At 47.7% G+C, this 13813-nt stretch overlaps 7 protein-coding genes across 7 annotated transcripts; 4 read left to right on the top strand and 3 right to left on the bottom strand.

The window, feature by feature from the left end:
• Window positions 1-1448: 1448 nt before the first annotated feature.
• Window positions 1449-2441, top strand: EV420DRAFT_1637234 (uncharacterized protein; the record flags this gene model as incomplete). Its single annotated transcript, XM_060476679.1, has 3 exons — window positions 1449-1702; window positions 1859-2108; window positions 2163-2441. 3 exons carry the CDS (start codon window positions 1449-1451, stop codon window positions 2439-2441), a joined length of 783 nt encoding a protein of 260 aa, XP_060336115.1.
• Window positions 2442-2481: 40 nt separating this feature from the next.
• On the bottom strand, window positions 2482-4323 carry EV420DRAFT_936488 (uncharacterized protein). The gene is made up of 5 exons (XM_060484057.1): window positions 3990-4323; window positions 3817-3936; window positions 2881-3754; window positions 2640-2834; window positions 2482-2584 (listed from the first exon to the last, which is right to left on the bottom strand). The coding sequence occupies exons 1-5, from the start codon at window positions 4215-4217 to the stop codon at window positions 2523-2525; spliced, it is 1479 nt and encodes a 492-aa protein (XP_060336114.1). The 5' UTR covers window positions 4218-4323; the 3' UTR covers window positions 2482-2522.
• Window positions 4324-4496: 173 nt separating this feature from the next.
• On the top strand, window positions 4497-5840 carry EV420DRAFT_1637232 (peroxisomal membrane protein PEX16; the record flags this gene model as incomplete). The annotated part of the gene is made up of 6 exons (XM_060476678.1): window positions 4497-4629; window positions 4677-4944; window positions 4995-5377; window positions 5427-5616; window positions 5668-5774; window positions 5827-5840. 6 exons carry the CDS (start codon window positions 4497-4499, stop codon window positions 5838-5840), a joined length of 1095 nt encoding a protein of 364 aa, XP_060336113.1.
• Window positions 5841-6033: 193 nt separating this feature from the next.
• EV420DRAFT_1637231 (uncharacterized protein) lies at window positions 6034-6823 on the top strand (the record flags this gene model as incomplete). Its single annotated transcript, XM_060476677.1, has 6 exons — window positions 6034-6066; window positions 6115-6174; window positions 6228-6310; window positions 6369-6480; window positions 6532-6565; window positions 6624-6823. 6 exons carry the CDS (start codon window positions 6034-6036, stop codon window positions 6821-6823), a joined length of 522 nt encoding a protein of 173 aa, XP_060336112.1.
• Window positions 6824-6865: 42 nt separating this feature from the next.
• Window positions 6866-7898, bottom strand: EV420DRAFT_1637230 (NAD(P)-binding protein; the record flags this gene model as incomplete). The annotated part of the gene is made up of 6 exons (XM_060476676.1): window positions 6866-6975; window positions 7026-7216; window positions 7268-7361; window positions 7412-7565; window positions 7619-7775; window positions 7834-7898. 6 exons carry the CDS (start codon window positions 7896-7898, stop codon window positions 6866-6868), a joined length of 771 nt encoding a protein of 256 aa, XP_060336111.1.
• A 423-nt stretch (window positions 7899-8321) lies between these two features.
• EV420DRAFT_1512636 (uncharacterized protein) lies at window positions 8322-11098 on the top strand. The gene is given in 16 exon segments (XM_060471666.1): window positions 8322-8419; window positions 8471-9085; window positions 9137-9352; window positions 9407-9541; window positions 9590-9637; window positions 9688-9739; window positions 9759-9826; window positions 9876-9945; window positions 10002-10074; window positions 10127-10211; window positions 10264-10329; window positions 10377-10482; window positions 10529-10767; window positions 10815-10866; window positions 10926-11031; window positions 11079-11098. The coding sequence occupies 13 exon segments, from the start codon at window positions 8367-8369 to the stop codon at window positions 10661-10663; spliced, it is 1722 nt and encodes a 573-aa protein (XP_060336110.1). The 5' UTR covers window positions 8322-8366; the 3' UTR covers window positions 10664-10767; window positions 10815-10866; window positions 10926-11031; window positions 11079-11098.
• Window positions 11099-11195: 97 nt separating this feature from the next.
• Window positions 11196-13647, bottom strand: EV420DRAFT_1617833 (major facilitator superfamily domain-containing protein; the record flags this gene model as incomplete). Its single annotated transcript, XM_060475288.1, has 15 exons — window positions 11196-11334; window positions 11510-11636; window positions 11686-11773; window positions 11826-11861; window positions 11911-12195; window positions 12242-12372; window positions 12423-12497; window positions 12547-12576; window positions 12640-12703; window positions 12758-12814; window positions 13021-13096; window positions 13213-13241; window positions 13298-13321; window positions 13373-13436; window positions 13499-13647. 15 exons carry the CDS (start codon window positions 13645-13647, stop codon window positions 11196-11198), a joined length of 1374 nt encoding a protein of 457 aa, XP_060336109.1.
• Window positions 13648-13813: the final 166 nt, after the last annotated feature.

The following is a 13813-nucleotide window of genomic DNA, read 5'->3' as shown; positions in this document are numbered from 1 at the left end:
AGCTAGCGATGGTGAAAGGGTGGGCTTCGAAAGGTAGACGAAAAACTCCTGGCATGATTAGGTGGGCGGCTTGACCCGGACACCAGTGGAAATGAGGGGGCTGCTTCGGTGTCAGGCGGACAAAGTTCTCGGAGAGGCGCTCCACATTGACATAAAAGCGCCGCGTTCAGTCTGGCAATTAAAGTAAGAGTGGTTGAAGACAAGGACACGGATCGTCCATATAGCACGATCGAGTCCCCAGATAATGAAGGATATCCGGATGTAGGGTTTATAGCTAATCAAGATAGGCTGTCATTGGCAAAGAGGACTTACGTATAATGGAACTTGGTATGGTGGTATACGCCAATGAGAATGATTCTGAGAGTCTGGTCGTTAGTAGGATGAAGCTTCCAGCGGAAAAGAACCCACAGGACCAGAAGGACATGAGCATGGAAGAAGTACTCGTAAGCAAGATCATGAAGACGCGAACCTTGTCGTGACTGACGACTGTAGTTACCAGATTGCGATATGAGGAATACTTAGTCATTCACGTTTCACTTAGAGTTAGTAGCACAAAAATATTATCCTTCGTTCCAAGCCGTTATCAATGGAAGCTGGCTCGTGCTTGCAGCGCGGCCACCGAGGAATTTGGGGCTGAATTTGACCCCATAGGTAGTAGTACTTATTGGAAGATATGTCATGTTTCAACAAAAAATTACCGACATTGATGATGCACACCTAATTAAGCCGTGCAGCGATATATGCGGAGGTGAAGAAGACCTCTGCAAACTCAGGTTCTAAAATCCGAAGCCAACAGTGTCCCAGAACGAAAGGACATGGTAGAAATTGAGAAATGTCAACGTCAATTTCTTAAGCTGTGTTTTCTTGCTCTGTCGCGACTGGGGTCCTCTTATGGCGTAGCTAGTATTTCCCAATGAGAAACGATGTGAATTAGCAAATAGCGGTGAATGCAACGAAGCATAAATTGAGCACGAAATGAGCCACCGTAGCTGATGAGGGTCCACAATGTTATAGTATGCATGGCGCTTCCTATCCTCTTCGTTATGGATGCTATAGAAGACGGCAAAGACAACGTCCATAGCAAGACGGCGCACATAAGGAGAACGTAGACAGAAGTCGACTAGTAGTAAGAAGGAGCCAAAAAAGTTATTCGCCACAACAGAATGTTGTGTTGTAGAGTGCAATGACCGTCTTTAGTTATTGAAGTAGTACTGCCGAGGTGGCAGAGGATGTAGATGCCTGGCAGAAGAGCGAATTTTAGTGCCAGGTTTGTGTCCTGGGACAGTAACAAGATATTTGAATAGGTCTGTCCTGAGGTTGAATAGGCGTAGAGATGTTATAGTGGTAGTTGGAAGTTGAGGCCTACTACAGTGGGATTAGTGACGCATCGATCTGACAGGGAAAAAATGACGTCAACAAGTACAAATTTGGGTTCGTTCCCTTTTACCATGTCTTCTCGAAAACGGAAGAGCCGCCAGAACAAGTCGAGTCACCATGGATCACATTTGGCTGCAACGTCTGATATCTCTCCATCAGCTAACCAGCTCTTCATCCAAGCGTATGAAGCAGACATAATACGAGGTTCCCGCGCGAAATCCGCTGCTGAATCTTTACAACTAGACCATGCGATAGGCGACGGTCTGATACGCTTGGGTGAACCTGGGAATGATGCAGATGAATCCGAAAGTCTATGGGTGGACAGGTATGAGCATTCCCTGTCATCTCAATACGCTCAAACACATTTTGAATCGGTAAGACCTGCATATCTAGCTAGCTAATGGTATCAATTGTTTCTCTGTATCCCTCATTCCTATTTTATCAGTGGACTGTAACGGTTCTGACAGCTTCTTTGCTACAGATACGATGCTCGCTTGCTTCTATATGATATCGATGCTGAACGTGCAGGACGTTCTAGTCTTCCGGAGTCACCCGGCGGGTGGTCTGATCTACCTTCAGACACGGAAGACACCTTTTTCTTTTCTCCCGAAGAAGCGGATGACTACCATCGGGAGAAGAAGAGGCGCCTCAATGATGAAGTCAGAGAGGAGCGATTACGTGCGCGCCTCGCTGAAGAAGAGGATGAACGATGGGGAGGTAGCGACGAGGAGGTACCTCTTTCCACTCATCGAAGAGCACCCTCGATCCCCTAACACTGTTGTTAGCCCGAAGAATCCGTGAAAGAGGTCATGCGTAGGACAGCAAAGCTCATTTTATCAGCAGCAAACCCAACTCAGATGGAAATGAAGGTCCTAGTTGATTTCGGTGACAAACAGCCAGCTTTTGCGTTCATGAAAGGCCGGTGGAGTAGAGTGTGGAAGACTGTCAAAGCGGCCACACGATTGCAGTTGGCAGAGGAAGAAACACGGAGGAATGCCAGTACCGGCCTGGGCGGGCTTGCAGATTATGGAGACAGTGATGCTGAAAGCTCGGACGCCGGATAAATGTCGCGAAGGATCCAGAACGCCTAAATCACACAAGGTATCCACGAATAGGTTGTCGGCTTCAGTGAACTATCGTAACATTCATGTGTCGTTATCTCCATCCCAATCGTCGTCGTCCTCATCGTCGTCTTCTTCCTCTCGTACTGCAACAAAGTAAGCGAAAAAGGGCCACGAAGATCACAATACTTAAATACTCGCCTTGATCTAATAAAGTCTCAAGTTGTCCTACATAACAGTTGGCCGTCACCCTCTGCTTATGGTCAGAAATAATAGCGTCGACTACCCGGAAATGCACTGGGTCGGCTCGAATTTCCTCCAGACTCTTCGTCAACTCACGATGCAGCATGTCGAGTCTGGAGACATGTTCATCGTAGTTCTCACCCCATGTGGAACCTGACACGAGTCAGAAAACATCAGTGAAATCCAAAAAATTACACACTAGGTTCTTCTACTATCGCCGGTTCAGGGGTTACAGGCCTCTTCGGAAAATGCTCTGTCCACTCCCGATCATCTGCCCACGATACCGTCTTTACAGATTCGCCGACGCTAGACCGTTTGATACAACTCCTGCGGCGGACCAAAGGAGGTCTAGATACAGGCGGTTCCGGCATAGGTCGAATGACAGCTGATGTCTCTGCTTCGAGAATATCTTTGACCAGAGATGGATCTGATATTCGTAAAAGGTGCGGGAGTGGAGGCGGCGAGGCGGGAGGCGTAGGCGCTATTGTTGAGGACTCTGAAGAATCATTTTGTTCTTCGGCATCAGCGGGAGGAGGACTTGCGCCAGGTGTGGGTGCAGCGTCTGCCTGCACCACTTCGGGGTCAACGAGCTTGGTGTCTGGTGCTTCAAAGTTAACGTCCTCCGGCACAGACGGGGGAGGCACTTCGACTGGTGGCGGTATATGTGATGACTCCGTCTTGACAGGCTCTGTCACAGGAGAAATTGCGCGACTAGACGTTGGCGTGTTCTTGAGTGACTTTGGCTCTACTTCTTTCAGTTGAGAAGAACGAGCCTTGTCCAATTTCGGCGCAGGTGCCGTGGAGGGTGCTGACGCAGCGAGGTCAGGCTGCGTCGCGCGTGCACACCGGACGCAGCAAGAATTTCGTGAAGGTGCCTTCTGCACGGTGGGACGATGGACGGCGACCGATCTACCCTTGTGTCGCAATTGCTCCTGGTGGAACCATGTCTCCATTTCTTTCAAACGAAAATCTTCAGGCGCGATCAGGGTCTGGAAGACAAATGGATCTCCACGACCAATTCGCTTAGGAGGGAGTACCCTTGATAATCGCTGGCATTTGCGTATCATCCGGTCCTTTGAACAATAGGTAGATAGGATAAGTCAAAGACCATAGGAAAAAAAAGAGTAGATGACACCTTGAGATGCCTGATTTCAAGAATTCGCTCCCAGGAAACAGTAACCCTCTTGTCCAGTTCCATGACCTCAAGCCTCAGGAGCTGCTCGTACGTTGACGCGACCGACGGGGGCAAAAGGACCTGTGGTCAAAAATAAGGGCAGGGAAGTGGGATCATGAGGATCAGCAACGTACCTTGAGCTCATTGGGCGTATCAGTGGTCTGGATGTACCTCCAGTTTCTCGCAGTGGTTGGATCATAGGGCTCTAGCTGGCCTCTGACTGGACTGACCCGGTAATAATCAAGGTGGAAGGCTGAGGACTGGAGCATGCGAGTTGGGTACCCACAACATGTCGACCTGACAAGCCTGATATATATATGCGCGAGCCGGCCCTCGTGGTAATGTTTCTCGTAAATTGACATTCCTGTATCAGAAACGAACCTTCCTCATTCAAGCCACGCGCCGCCACGAGGCGAGAAATCTCGCAATACTGGCATGACATTAAGGGCTTGCAAAGGCAACGAGTTTCGTTAGTTTCGATGGTCCTGAATGGCGACGCCTGTAATATTGGAGCGTAAGCCGGCCAGGGAGGACATAGCCGGAAGAAGATATCACGTTCCTAAATTCTGCAAATAATGATATACTCGGAAATTGCCCTTGCAACCCCACTCTTTTCTCTTCCCTCATCGTGCAACTGGGCCATGGCGGTTGCTCGATACGAGTCATTTCTCCTCAAGAATGTCTCTACAATATCTTCACTTGAATCATCCCTGAGATCCGTCACCTGGTTTCTACCAGGCCGATTCAAGGATGCTGAGCTGGCTTCGGAAGCACGTTAGTAGGCACCCGTTTCTGTTGATGTATGCTCAACATTTGCCCAGTTTCAACGCTGCTCAACGTAATGAGCATGTACCATGACACGCTGCTTGCCAAGGTCGTGCGAAGTGATCCCAAATATCACCCACTCATCCCAACCTCACTTCATTCGCGTTTCACAAGAGCATGGACCGAAAAGAGCAACGTATACAAATGGATTGCCCGGTCGCTAGAACTCATTCGATATACGGAGCTGGTCATTGAGATGGGCTTGCGTCGGAAGGTGTCCTCACAGAACCGGTGGCGGAGTATACTGTTCCTCGAGGCGATCAAGTGCGTTCCCATACTGTCGCTGCTTTTTCCAGCTTTAATTTTCGTTTCAGAGCTGTCCTACGGCTGCTTCTTTTACGGATCACAAGGAAACCGTTAATGTCGCCTCCAATACCTGAACGAGACTTTGATCCTACTGCATTACCGCCTGCCTCAGCGTCTAATGCCTCATCTCCTACACTTGCGCCTTCAAGCCCTTCATCTTCACCACCCGTAACACCGGACCATCTCAAAAATAACCATACACCCTTGTCACCACATCCGTTGCTGGTGTCTCCCCCACCCTCTCGATCCCAAAACTCGGTCGAAGATTATCTCCTTCCCAAGGCGTTGACATCCTCGTCAGTCAAGCCATCTTTGTCTCTCGTCAGAACGCTCTCTGCGCCTCAGGAATGGCTCTCAGAAATTGTGTATATTTTGAGACCTCTTGTCTATGGTACGGCTACTCGAATTCAAACTCTCATATGCTAATAAACGATTGACAGCTACACTACTATTCACTGACCGGCGTTCCAATCGTGCACTGATGACCGCATTGGCTATGGAACTAATATCCCGGAGCCTACGACGGACTCCACCAACCTCTGCTCAGCTCGAGCGTTCTGAATACGGACGGAGAGACAAGGATATGCTTTGGTATCTATTGCGTGGTTCCATTTGGGAGACCTATACACGGTACGCGGATCCACTTCGCGTTGTCATTTAGTCATTAATCCCGTTCTTTAGACCCAAGTTGGAAGCGGTAGCTGAGAAGACGTCTCACGCGCCCTTGCTGGGACTATTCGGTGCTCTGATGAAGGACTGGATTCCCTTGATCGATGAGTATTATTACTGTACGTCTTATGCTTTGTCCCTATTCACCAACTGACCCTTCGGTTGTCACAGATACCGCACCTTAGACAGTATGTTGAATGGTCCATGGATCTTTCGTTATCGAGGTTCCTGGGCTTCATTCGCTTATTGTTGTATTATGTAGTTGTCCTATTTGAACACATCTGCGTACGGTCCACCACCGGCCCACCGGCTAAATCAAGGGTACCAACGTGACATCCATTTGATCGTCTTTAGTTTCCGTGTTTTCCACCGATATCCATGTCTGAACCCCCTCAGATTCGTCGTATTGTGGTATGTGCTTTAACCTACCTTCAGCATCAATGCTAGTTACAAGCATAGACCTCCCACAATTCAGGAGGACAAGGTACCATTCAAATCGACGCCGCCTTGCAATGGGCAGTGAGTTAAATTGACCATCCATCTTGTTCATTTTAATCAATATTTAATCTCAGGATATCCCTATTGTTCAAGGGGGACGAGGCGCACCTGTCTGGCGTACATTGGATTCTCTTCCCACAAAGGACAACAATTCTTCGTGCGTTTCAAGCAAGCACAACACTTCTGAAGTCTGAATCTCTTCTTTATTTATGAAGTGAAGATGGGATGCAGCGGTCTCTCGATCCTTCCATCAATCTCGGAATCGTGCCTTCGAATGGGTCCAGCTGCGCGGCAACCGAGTTACCACCTGGTGCTGTTACACCTATGGTAAAGACCATTTCTCCCAATGATCATGATCTGTACTTATCTTCATCTCAGCATCGGACCTCATCTTTGGACTACAACATCCTCGGTATGTGTCTTGAGGTCTCTCTGCTCTACGCTAATTTTATTACCATTTCACTTGATAGTTCATGGACAAATTGTACTACTCATGGAGGATGGCACTGAGAAATTGCTCGATACACCGGGAGACACGGTCGTTATGAAGGGCGTCATGCATGCATGGAAGAATCCTTCCAACACTTCTTGGGCACGTTGGGTGACTGTCTTGTTGTCTGCAGAACCCGTCTTGGTGAACGGGAACGTTTTGGCACCTGAGTCGGTTTAGTAGGGCCGGACAGATCTAGCGGCCCGGTCTATGGATTTCCGTTTATTGCAAATTACTACCCATCCCTCCATCCACCAGTAGTGACGTTCCCGTGATGTATTTCGCTAGATTGCTGGCTAAGAAAACAACAGGACCGGCAATGTCGTCGGGGGCTTGATACATATCAGTGTACTGGCCATTTCAGTGCGAACATAGCACGAACCTCCAAGGCGACCGAGAGCCGTCCGTTTTATCATGTATTCCCGTTTGTCGGAATCAGATAAATCTTCCTTATTGATGTCGGTGGCTATCGTGCCCGGGAGAACTGCATTGGCTCGTATGCCATGCTGACCGAGCGCTATGGCACAGCTCTGCATGAGAGACAATATCGCGGCTTTCGTTGGCGTATAGTGGCTGGAACATTATAAGTATGCGGTTGCGAGAAGGTTGCATGAAATAATTCACCATTGGAATTCGCCACCAAAGAATGCAGAAATAGAAGAGATTGCAACAATCGCGCCGCCTTGGGGAGTCTGATTCTTCATTTGATTTGCGACAGCTGTCATAGAAGTAAAGCAAGACGATGGGGTGTATATTTGTTCAAATTACCTTGTACGATATAGAATGATCCATCAAGGTTAACCTTCCGCGTTCGTTCATAGATTTCGAGAGGCATGGTGAGAAATTCATGAAAGGGACATATTCCGGCATTGGAGACAAGAACATCGATGCGGCCAAAGGCATCGACGCCTGATTGGACAACCTGAAACAAAATATTCAGCAACGATAACTGCTAGATATTAGTGATTCCCCTACCTTGGTTGAAGTAGTGGGGTCAGAAATGTCGCCATATACCATGACAACTCGAGTGTTGTGGTTTTCAACTTCAGCTTTCAAAGATAGGATCTCTTCATCTGTTTCAAAATAATGCAGGATAAGCCCAGAAGCACCGTGTTTAGCAAATTCTAAAGCACTTCGCGCGGTATGTTATCAGGATCATTTAATGCCACCGTGAAAAAGATAAGGCACACCAGCCGCGACCAATGCCTCGAGATGCACCAGTAATGCAGACTACTTTGTTGGAAGCAAGGGCCATTGGGAAAGAAGGAGCACAGCCGAGGGGAACGACAAGTAGTAGGTCACCGGTACGATTTTAAATAAATGGGAGGGTCAGTGTCCGGACCGTCCATTCCATTGCTCTGGTCATATGCATACCTTTTGTAGGATGATTTCCCGGAAATAAATTTATGTTAGTTACTTCCGGAGGATCTTAGAACGATCAAGCCTTGCTTCTGAGTACTGGAAGATGGACGATCCGTAGTGTCAAGGGTCTACAGACCATCCTGAGATCTCCAAGTCCGGTGACTAGATAGGAAGAGAATAATAAAATCTTAATTGTATGAGGTTGACAGTTGAGGTGATTCACGTATTGGCGGCCTGTACATACATTTCGGAATCACAGTGAAGGTGTTGAATGAAGGGTTGTGAAGGTACGACCCCGAAAAGGAAAAGAGGTCGTGCGCACAGGTAAACAAGACCAAGCAACAGCTCTCGAAAAACGACCATGTCTTCGCCGAACGGTAAGATGGATGTCGACAAATCTCCAGCCCACAGGTCGTGCGTCATCCTTCCCTGACAGTGAATTGTAACCATTGACATGCTCTCTAGGTCCCGTAACCACTCCACCGACACTTTGCGTACCAAGCGGTCTCATATATCTCATTCCCGAGAAAGAGAACGGAGAGATAGGCGCCGTGATGACGAGAGGAGGAGGCGAAGTCGTAGCCGGGACAGAGGGAGTGATAGGGCCAGAGATCCTACCCGTTCTGGAGACCACTACCGGGAGAGAGAAAGAGACAGGGATCGTCGCAGAGATCGGGACAGTCATCGAGGAGACAGAGAAAGGGATAGGGACAGAGGGGAAAGTCGGCACAGTCATCGTGACCGCGACTATGACCGCGATAGCAAAGACCGGCGCAGGAAGCGAAGTGAGCATCTAGATGACCCCGACGCTTTTGAGCCGGAAGAACGTTCGAAGAGGGCCAAAATTTCAGACAGTGGCTCGCCTCGCCCTCCTTCTCGAGATAGCACCAGAACATCAGACCGTAGGGACCGTTCTAGTGATCGTAGAAACGGCGATAGATACTCAAGGCCACCTCGCGATCCACGGGACGAGTTCAATGATCCCCCACGTTCTCGAAGGGACTATGGCCGGAGAGATCGTCGACCCCTTGATGATGTGCCTCCTTCTCCTCGCCCTACCAAGAGTCCTCCCCCTATCAAGTATGTCTTTTTGTTTTTCAACGTAGATTCATTGCGCTCATTTGTGAATAGAAGACCGTCTCCTTCTTACGAGGTTCCCGTTGATGAGCCATACAATCCTGACGAACCTAAAGAAGACGATTCAGAAGCCCGATCGGTATTCGTATCCCAACTAGCAGCACGGCTGACCGCCCGAGATTTAGGTTATTTCTTTGAAGACAAACTCGGGGATGGCACAGTTATGGATTCTCGAATTGTTACAGACAGGCTTTCACGTCGTTCTAAAGGGTATTGTGATTTCTCTCACATTTGTCGTCACCTATCCTGATTTCTGCCTTCCAGGATCGGTTACGTCGAATTCCGAACAGTAGATCTAGTGGAGAAAGCTTTGAACCTTTCTGGCACCGTTGTCATGGGTTTACCCATCCTGGTACAGCTAACTGAATCGGAAAGAAACCGACTTCATCCAGGTGATGGGTGAGTACAAACAGGAACAATGCTATATCGTTACTAACTGTATCCTAGGAATCTCAATCTTCCCCCAGGTGTCAGTGCTCCGCATGGCGCTATGCAGTATGTTTCGAGTTTTTCTTGGAAAGAACCATGCACTGACGGCTTGGTAGACTTTATGTGGGATCCCTGCACTTTAACCTCACAGAATCGGACATCAAACAAGTCTTCGAACCATTTGGAGATCTTCGAGTTTGTGGATCTCCATCGTGATCCCATGACGGGTCGCAGCAAGGGCTACGCCTTCGTCCAGTAAGCATATATGTCAAAGCAACATCTGTCTTTGTTGACCGAAACACAGATATAAACGAGCCGAGGATGCCAAAATGGCGTTGGAGCAAATGGAAGGATTTGAACTTGCTGGGAGGACAGTGCGTTGATTCTCATATCGTTCACTGTGTTGACATTGACTTATCTCCTGACTCAGTTACGTGTCAATACTGTCCACGAAAAGGGCACAGCTAGATACACCCAACAAGACACCTTGGATGAAGTCGGCGGTAGGTTGCCGCTGTGCATTTTGATAAAAGGCTGATACTATCTCAATTATAGGTGGTAACTTGAATGCAGCTTCTCGTCAGGCGCTAATGCAGAAACTTGCTAGAACTGAAACTCCGATTGCTATCCCTGAGCCAGTGTAAGTGGTGACAAAAAGAGGATCAGATGTGTATGACTCAACCGATCAACAGAGCAAGGCCTGTTCAAGCTATGGAGTCTAGGTCTGTCCTTTTAAAGAACATGTTTGACCCCGAAGAGTATGTCTTTTGTCGACTTTTGAGACGTTTGCTGACTCCGATTTCAGGGAGACCGATCCCAACTGGGACAAAGAACTAGCTGACGAAGTCAAAGGTGAATGTGACAGCAAGTACGGTAAAGTGTTAGCCATCAAAGTCGAGAAAGAGTCACAGGTAATAGTATTTTACCATATATCAACGTCGCTGACATTGTTTCTAGGGCGAAATCTACGTCAAATTCGACTCCGTGGAATCGGCACGCAAAGCAATACAGGGTTTGAATAGTCGCTGGTTCGGTGGCAAACAAGTATCAGCAAACTTCATCTCCGACGCGATAATGCAAGCACACCAGTAGCCGGTTAAGAAAAATCCAGCAGTTTAAGAGATGTTCCGTCCTGGAACGCTACTAAAATTTAATCTTTTCGCCACACAGATACACATTTTACAATTCGTTTGATCGTGCTTCGTTTCTTTCTCTGTGACTTGTATCTCAATTTATGTTGCAGATTTTATATGATCAATGCAGAACGGCCATCCCTACGCCACATGCATTCATAGGCAGGTTTCATTGTTGACGTTTATGAGCGTCTGCAGCTTCCTTCATTTCTGCAATATAGATGTTCAACGAGTTATGAGGACTTTTCTTGCGTCGTGCTGTGCAAGGTCCAGGCGCCGACACACTAAGACAACCGACATCGTTGGTATTCCTGGAACAGGATGCAGGTATTGGCAATATTCTCGTTGCCGACGCACCTACTAACTACAGCCAGAAATAGCGGTTGGTAGATTTTGAACAAGGTTTTGTATTTGTGGTCACACAGTCAGGTATTGGGTGGGGCACTTCGCTTAAATAGAAGTGTTCGCCCTCCTGCTCTGAGCCAATGTGTCTAATACATGTACCGGAACTCGGGGGATTTATGACCATCCCCAAGTGATTCTGTATGAACATCGGCTGCCGTGAAATTATCACTGACCCCTTGGGCTTTATTCCTCCTTCTATTTTCGAGACGCATCCATATTCCCGTTCTGCACGAAAGATCCGTCAAATCTTCCGTCCAAAGAGAAAATGGCAAAGCCGGACATACCCTGCTACAAGAATGAGGCAGAAACCACCAAATGCCGCTGCATTATCGAATTTTTAGAAAGATCGGCGAATGAGTTAATAGGCGTTACCTGACGTCGCAAGGGCTGTATTTAACACGACGCAGTCAGTTCTATTGGTAATTTTGCAAGGGGAAAAGTCTGTTGAGTACCTGGGATGTATTTTGGCTCGTCCTGCTCTCTGAAAACATTGGTAGAAATTAGTCCTGATGCGTTGGCGATGGCAACTATACCAAAATGAACGACTTGAAAGACAAGAGTCGACGTGATACATACCCATTACAGCAGTGACAACCGCACGCCGCGACTCTTGAGGCGTATTATTATTATACCATGTTGCAACCAATACGGATGGCGCTGAAGCCTAGAGGAAGGAGGGATGGAACAATATCTTTTTCCAAGTGCAATCGACGTACCCCCATGGTCAAAAGGAAGCAAGCAAAGTATGCTACCTGTACAACGTTGGTCACCGTACTTGCACATTCAGCTAATGAGGCATACCCCTCTATGTACTACCACGTCAATAGACCCAAGGACGATAAATCCAACAAGAGTTGTGGCCAAAGGTATGCAGATATGTATCGAGCGCTCCAAGAAGTAGTCAGATGAAAACGTGAGGACCAAAAGTGACACCGTCCCGACTATGTTCGGTGCGACTGTGTATAAATTTGTCTTAATTGTAGAGTATCCTAAGCTCGCTACGATCTGGGGAAGGAAGTTATTGACAGAGGCCAAAGGAACACCCAAGCTCAAACTGATAACAGCCCAGAGCCAGTATAAGGGGCTCTTTGAGCGGCCTGAAAGCATCGCGAATATCGAGTTTTTCGTCCACTGTTACGGAAGAGTCTGCTAGGATACGTGACCGGGCTATGGCTTTCTGACGTTCAGTGAGGAAAGCCCAAGTAGATGGTGAGCGGGGAAGCCAGAAGTAAGCAAATATGGCAAAGGTACAAGTGCTAGCACCTATGAATGCGGCGTCAGCGAATACGCTACGATACTGGCCTGTTGCATACCTTCGATCCAGAAAAGGTATTGCCATCCATGGTACTTCGTATTTTTAATCTGAAAGACCCCGAAAGCGATAAGACCTGGAAAGAGTTCAAGAAGTAGAACAAGTGAGAGTAGCCTTCAACTTACCTGAAAATGCACCGGCGATAGCAGCCGCGGCTTCATGATGGACAACGAACTTCTCTGTTAGCCAATACGCAATACAGCAGAACCTCACTTCACCATAGAATAGGCCGACACGAGATGCAAGCTCGCTACGCTTGTAGAACGTGGATAGATAGAAGACCTGTTAATACGGCATTTTAGTCGAAGAACGCCCCGGCAATGCGGGTGTTCTTACCACACCAGGCAGCATCGCCGACTCAAAGATACCAAGGAAGAAACGAATAGCAAATATCTCTGGATTGCTATCAGACGTGATCTCACCAAGATAGGACCATTGGACATACGAGAGAAGTTCTTCGCTATACCAGCAAAGAGAGACCTGCGAAAGACATGGATCAAAGAATGCCTGGAGTCTCGAGAAGGGTGACGAACATGGAGCCCTGCGTACGTAGCCTATAAGCGCTTTGATAAGTCAAAAAAAGTATAGCAACCACGTACAAATCCCATCATCATTAGAGGTAACACTCGAGCGGCAGAAAACCGTTTAACTAAAAGACTAATCGGTGTGCCAAAACTATCACAGATATTCATTGGTGAACATTCTGAACTGGGCGGAAACCTGCTTACAGGCAGAAGGGAACCTACATGTCGGAGTGAGCCGCCATGACCATTTTAGATGAATGAATACACACATAGAAGATCATCACAAGAAGATAGTACTGTATTGCAATGGGATGTTATAATAAAGTAATATATTTCTTCAATAAAGCCATACCTGGTTTCCTACAAGGCCAAGGTCCTAAGAAGAGCATCAAGAAAACCACACAACGTAAGGCGGTTATGCACTTACGTGGTCCCATCCATCTGTCTTTGCATTACCTACGTTGCCCTTGTCAAGGGCGTTGCAGAGGTACCTGGTTGTTCGCGTTAGATGGCCAGTTGCAAGCTGAAACCAAAAATGACCTAAGATTCTTACATGAAAGTCAAGGGCGGCAGGATACATATGTCGAATAGACGTAGAAGATGACGTTCTTCACTGGAGGAGAACTGCAAGCTTTCGGATTCACCATCTGTGAATTTGTTGTCTTTGGGAAGAGCAGTTACAGCGCCTTCAGTATCGTCCATGGGAAGAGAGAAGTAAAGCAAAATCACATGGATATCCAGTGGGCGTTACGGAATGTACTTAAATGCGCTGGTACTCAGGCGGCTGCTAGTACGGCTATCGATGACCTTGGTATCACAAGGTGCTTGAGAAGGCCAGGTGCTTCCTGAACAGATAAGAGAGAATAGA

The sequence above is a fragment of the Desarmillaria tabescens genome, assembly GCF_030435595.1.
Source record: "Desarmillaria tabescens strain CCBAS 213 chromosome Unknown EV420scaffold_5, whole genome shotgun sequence".
NCBI lineage: Eukaryota > Fungi > Basidiomycota > Agaricomycetes > Agaricales > Physalacriaceae > Desarmillaria > Desarmillaria tabescens.
Note: the sequence above shows the minus strand (reverse complement) of the source record. Positions and strands in the feature narration are given on the sequence as shown.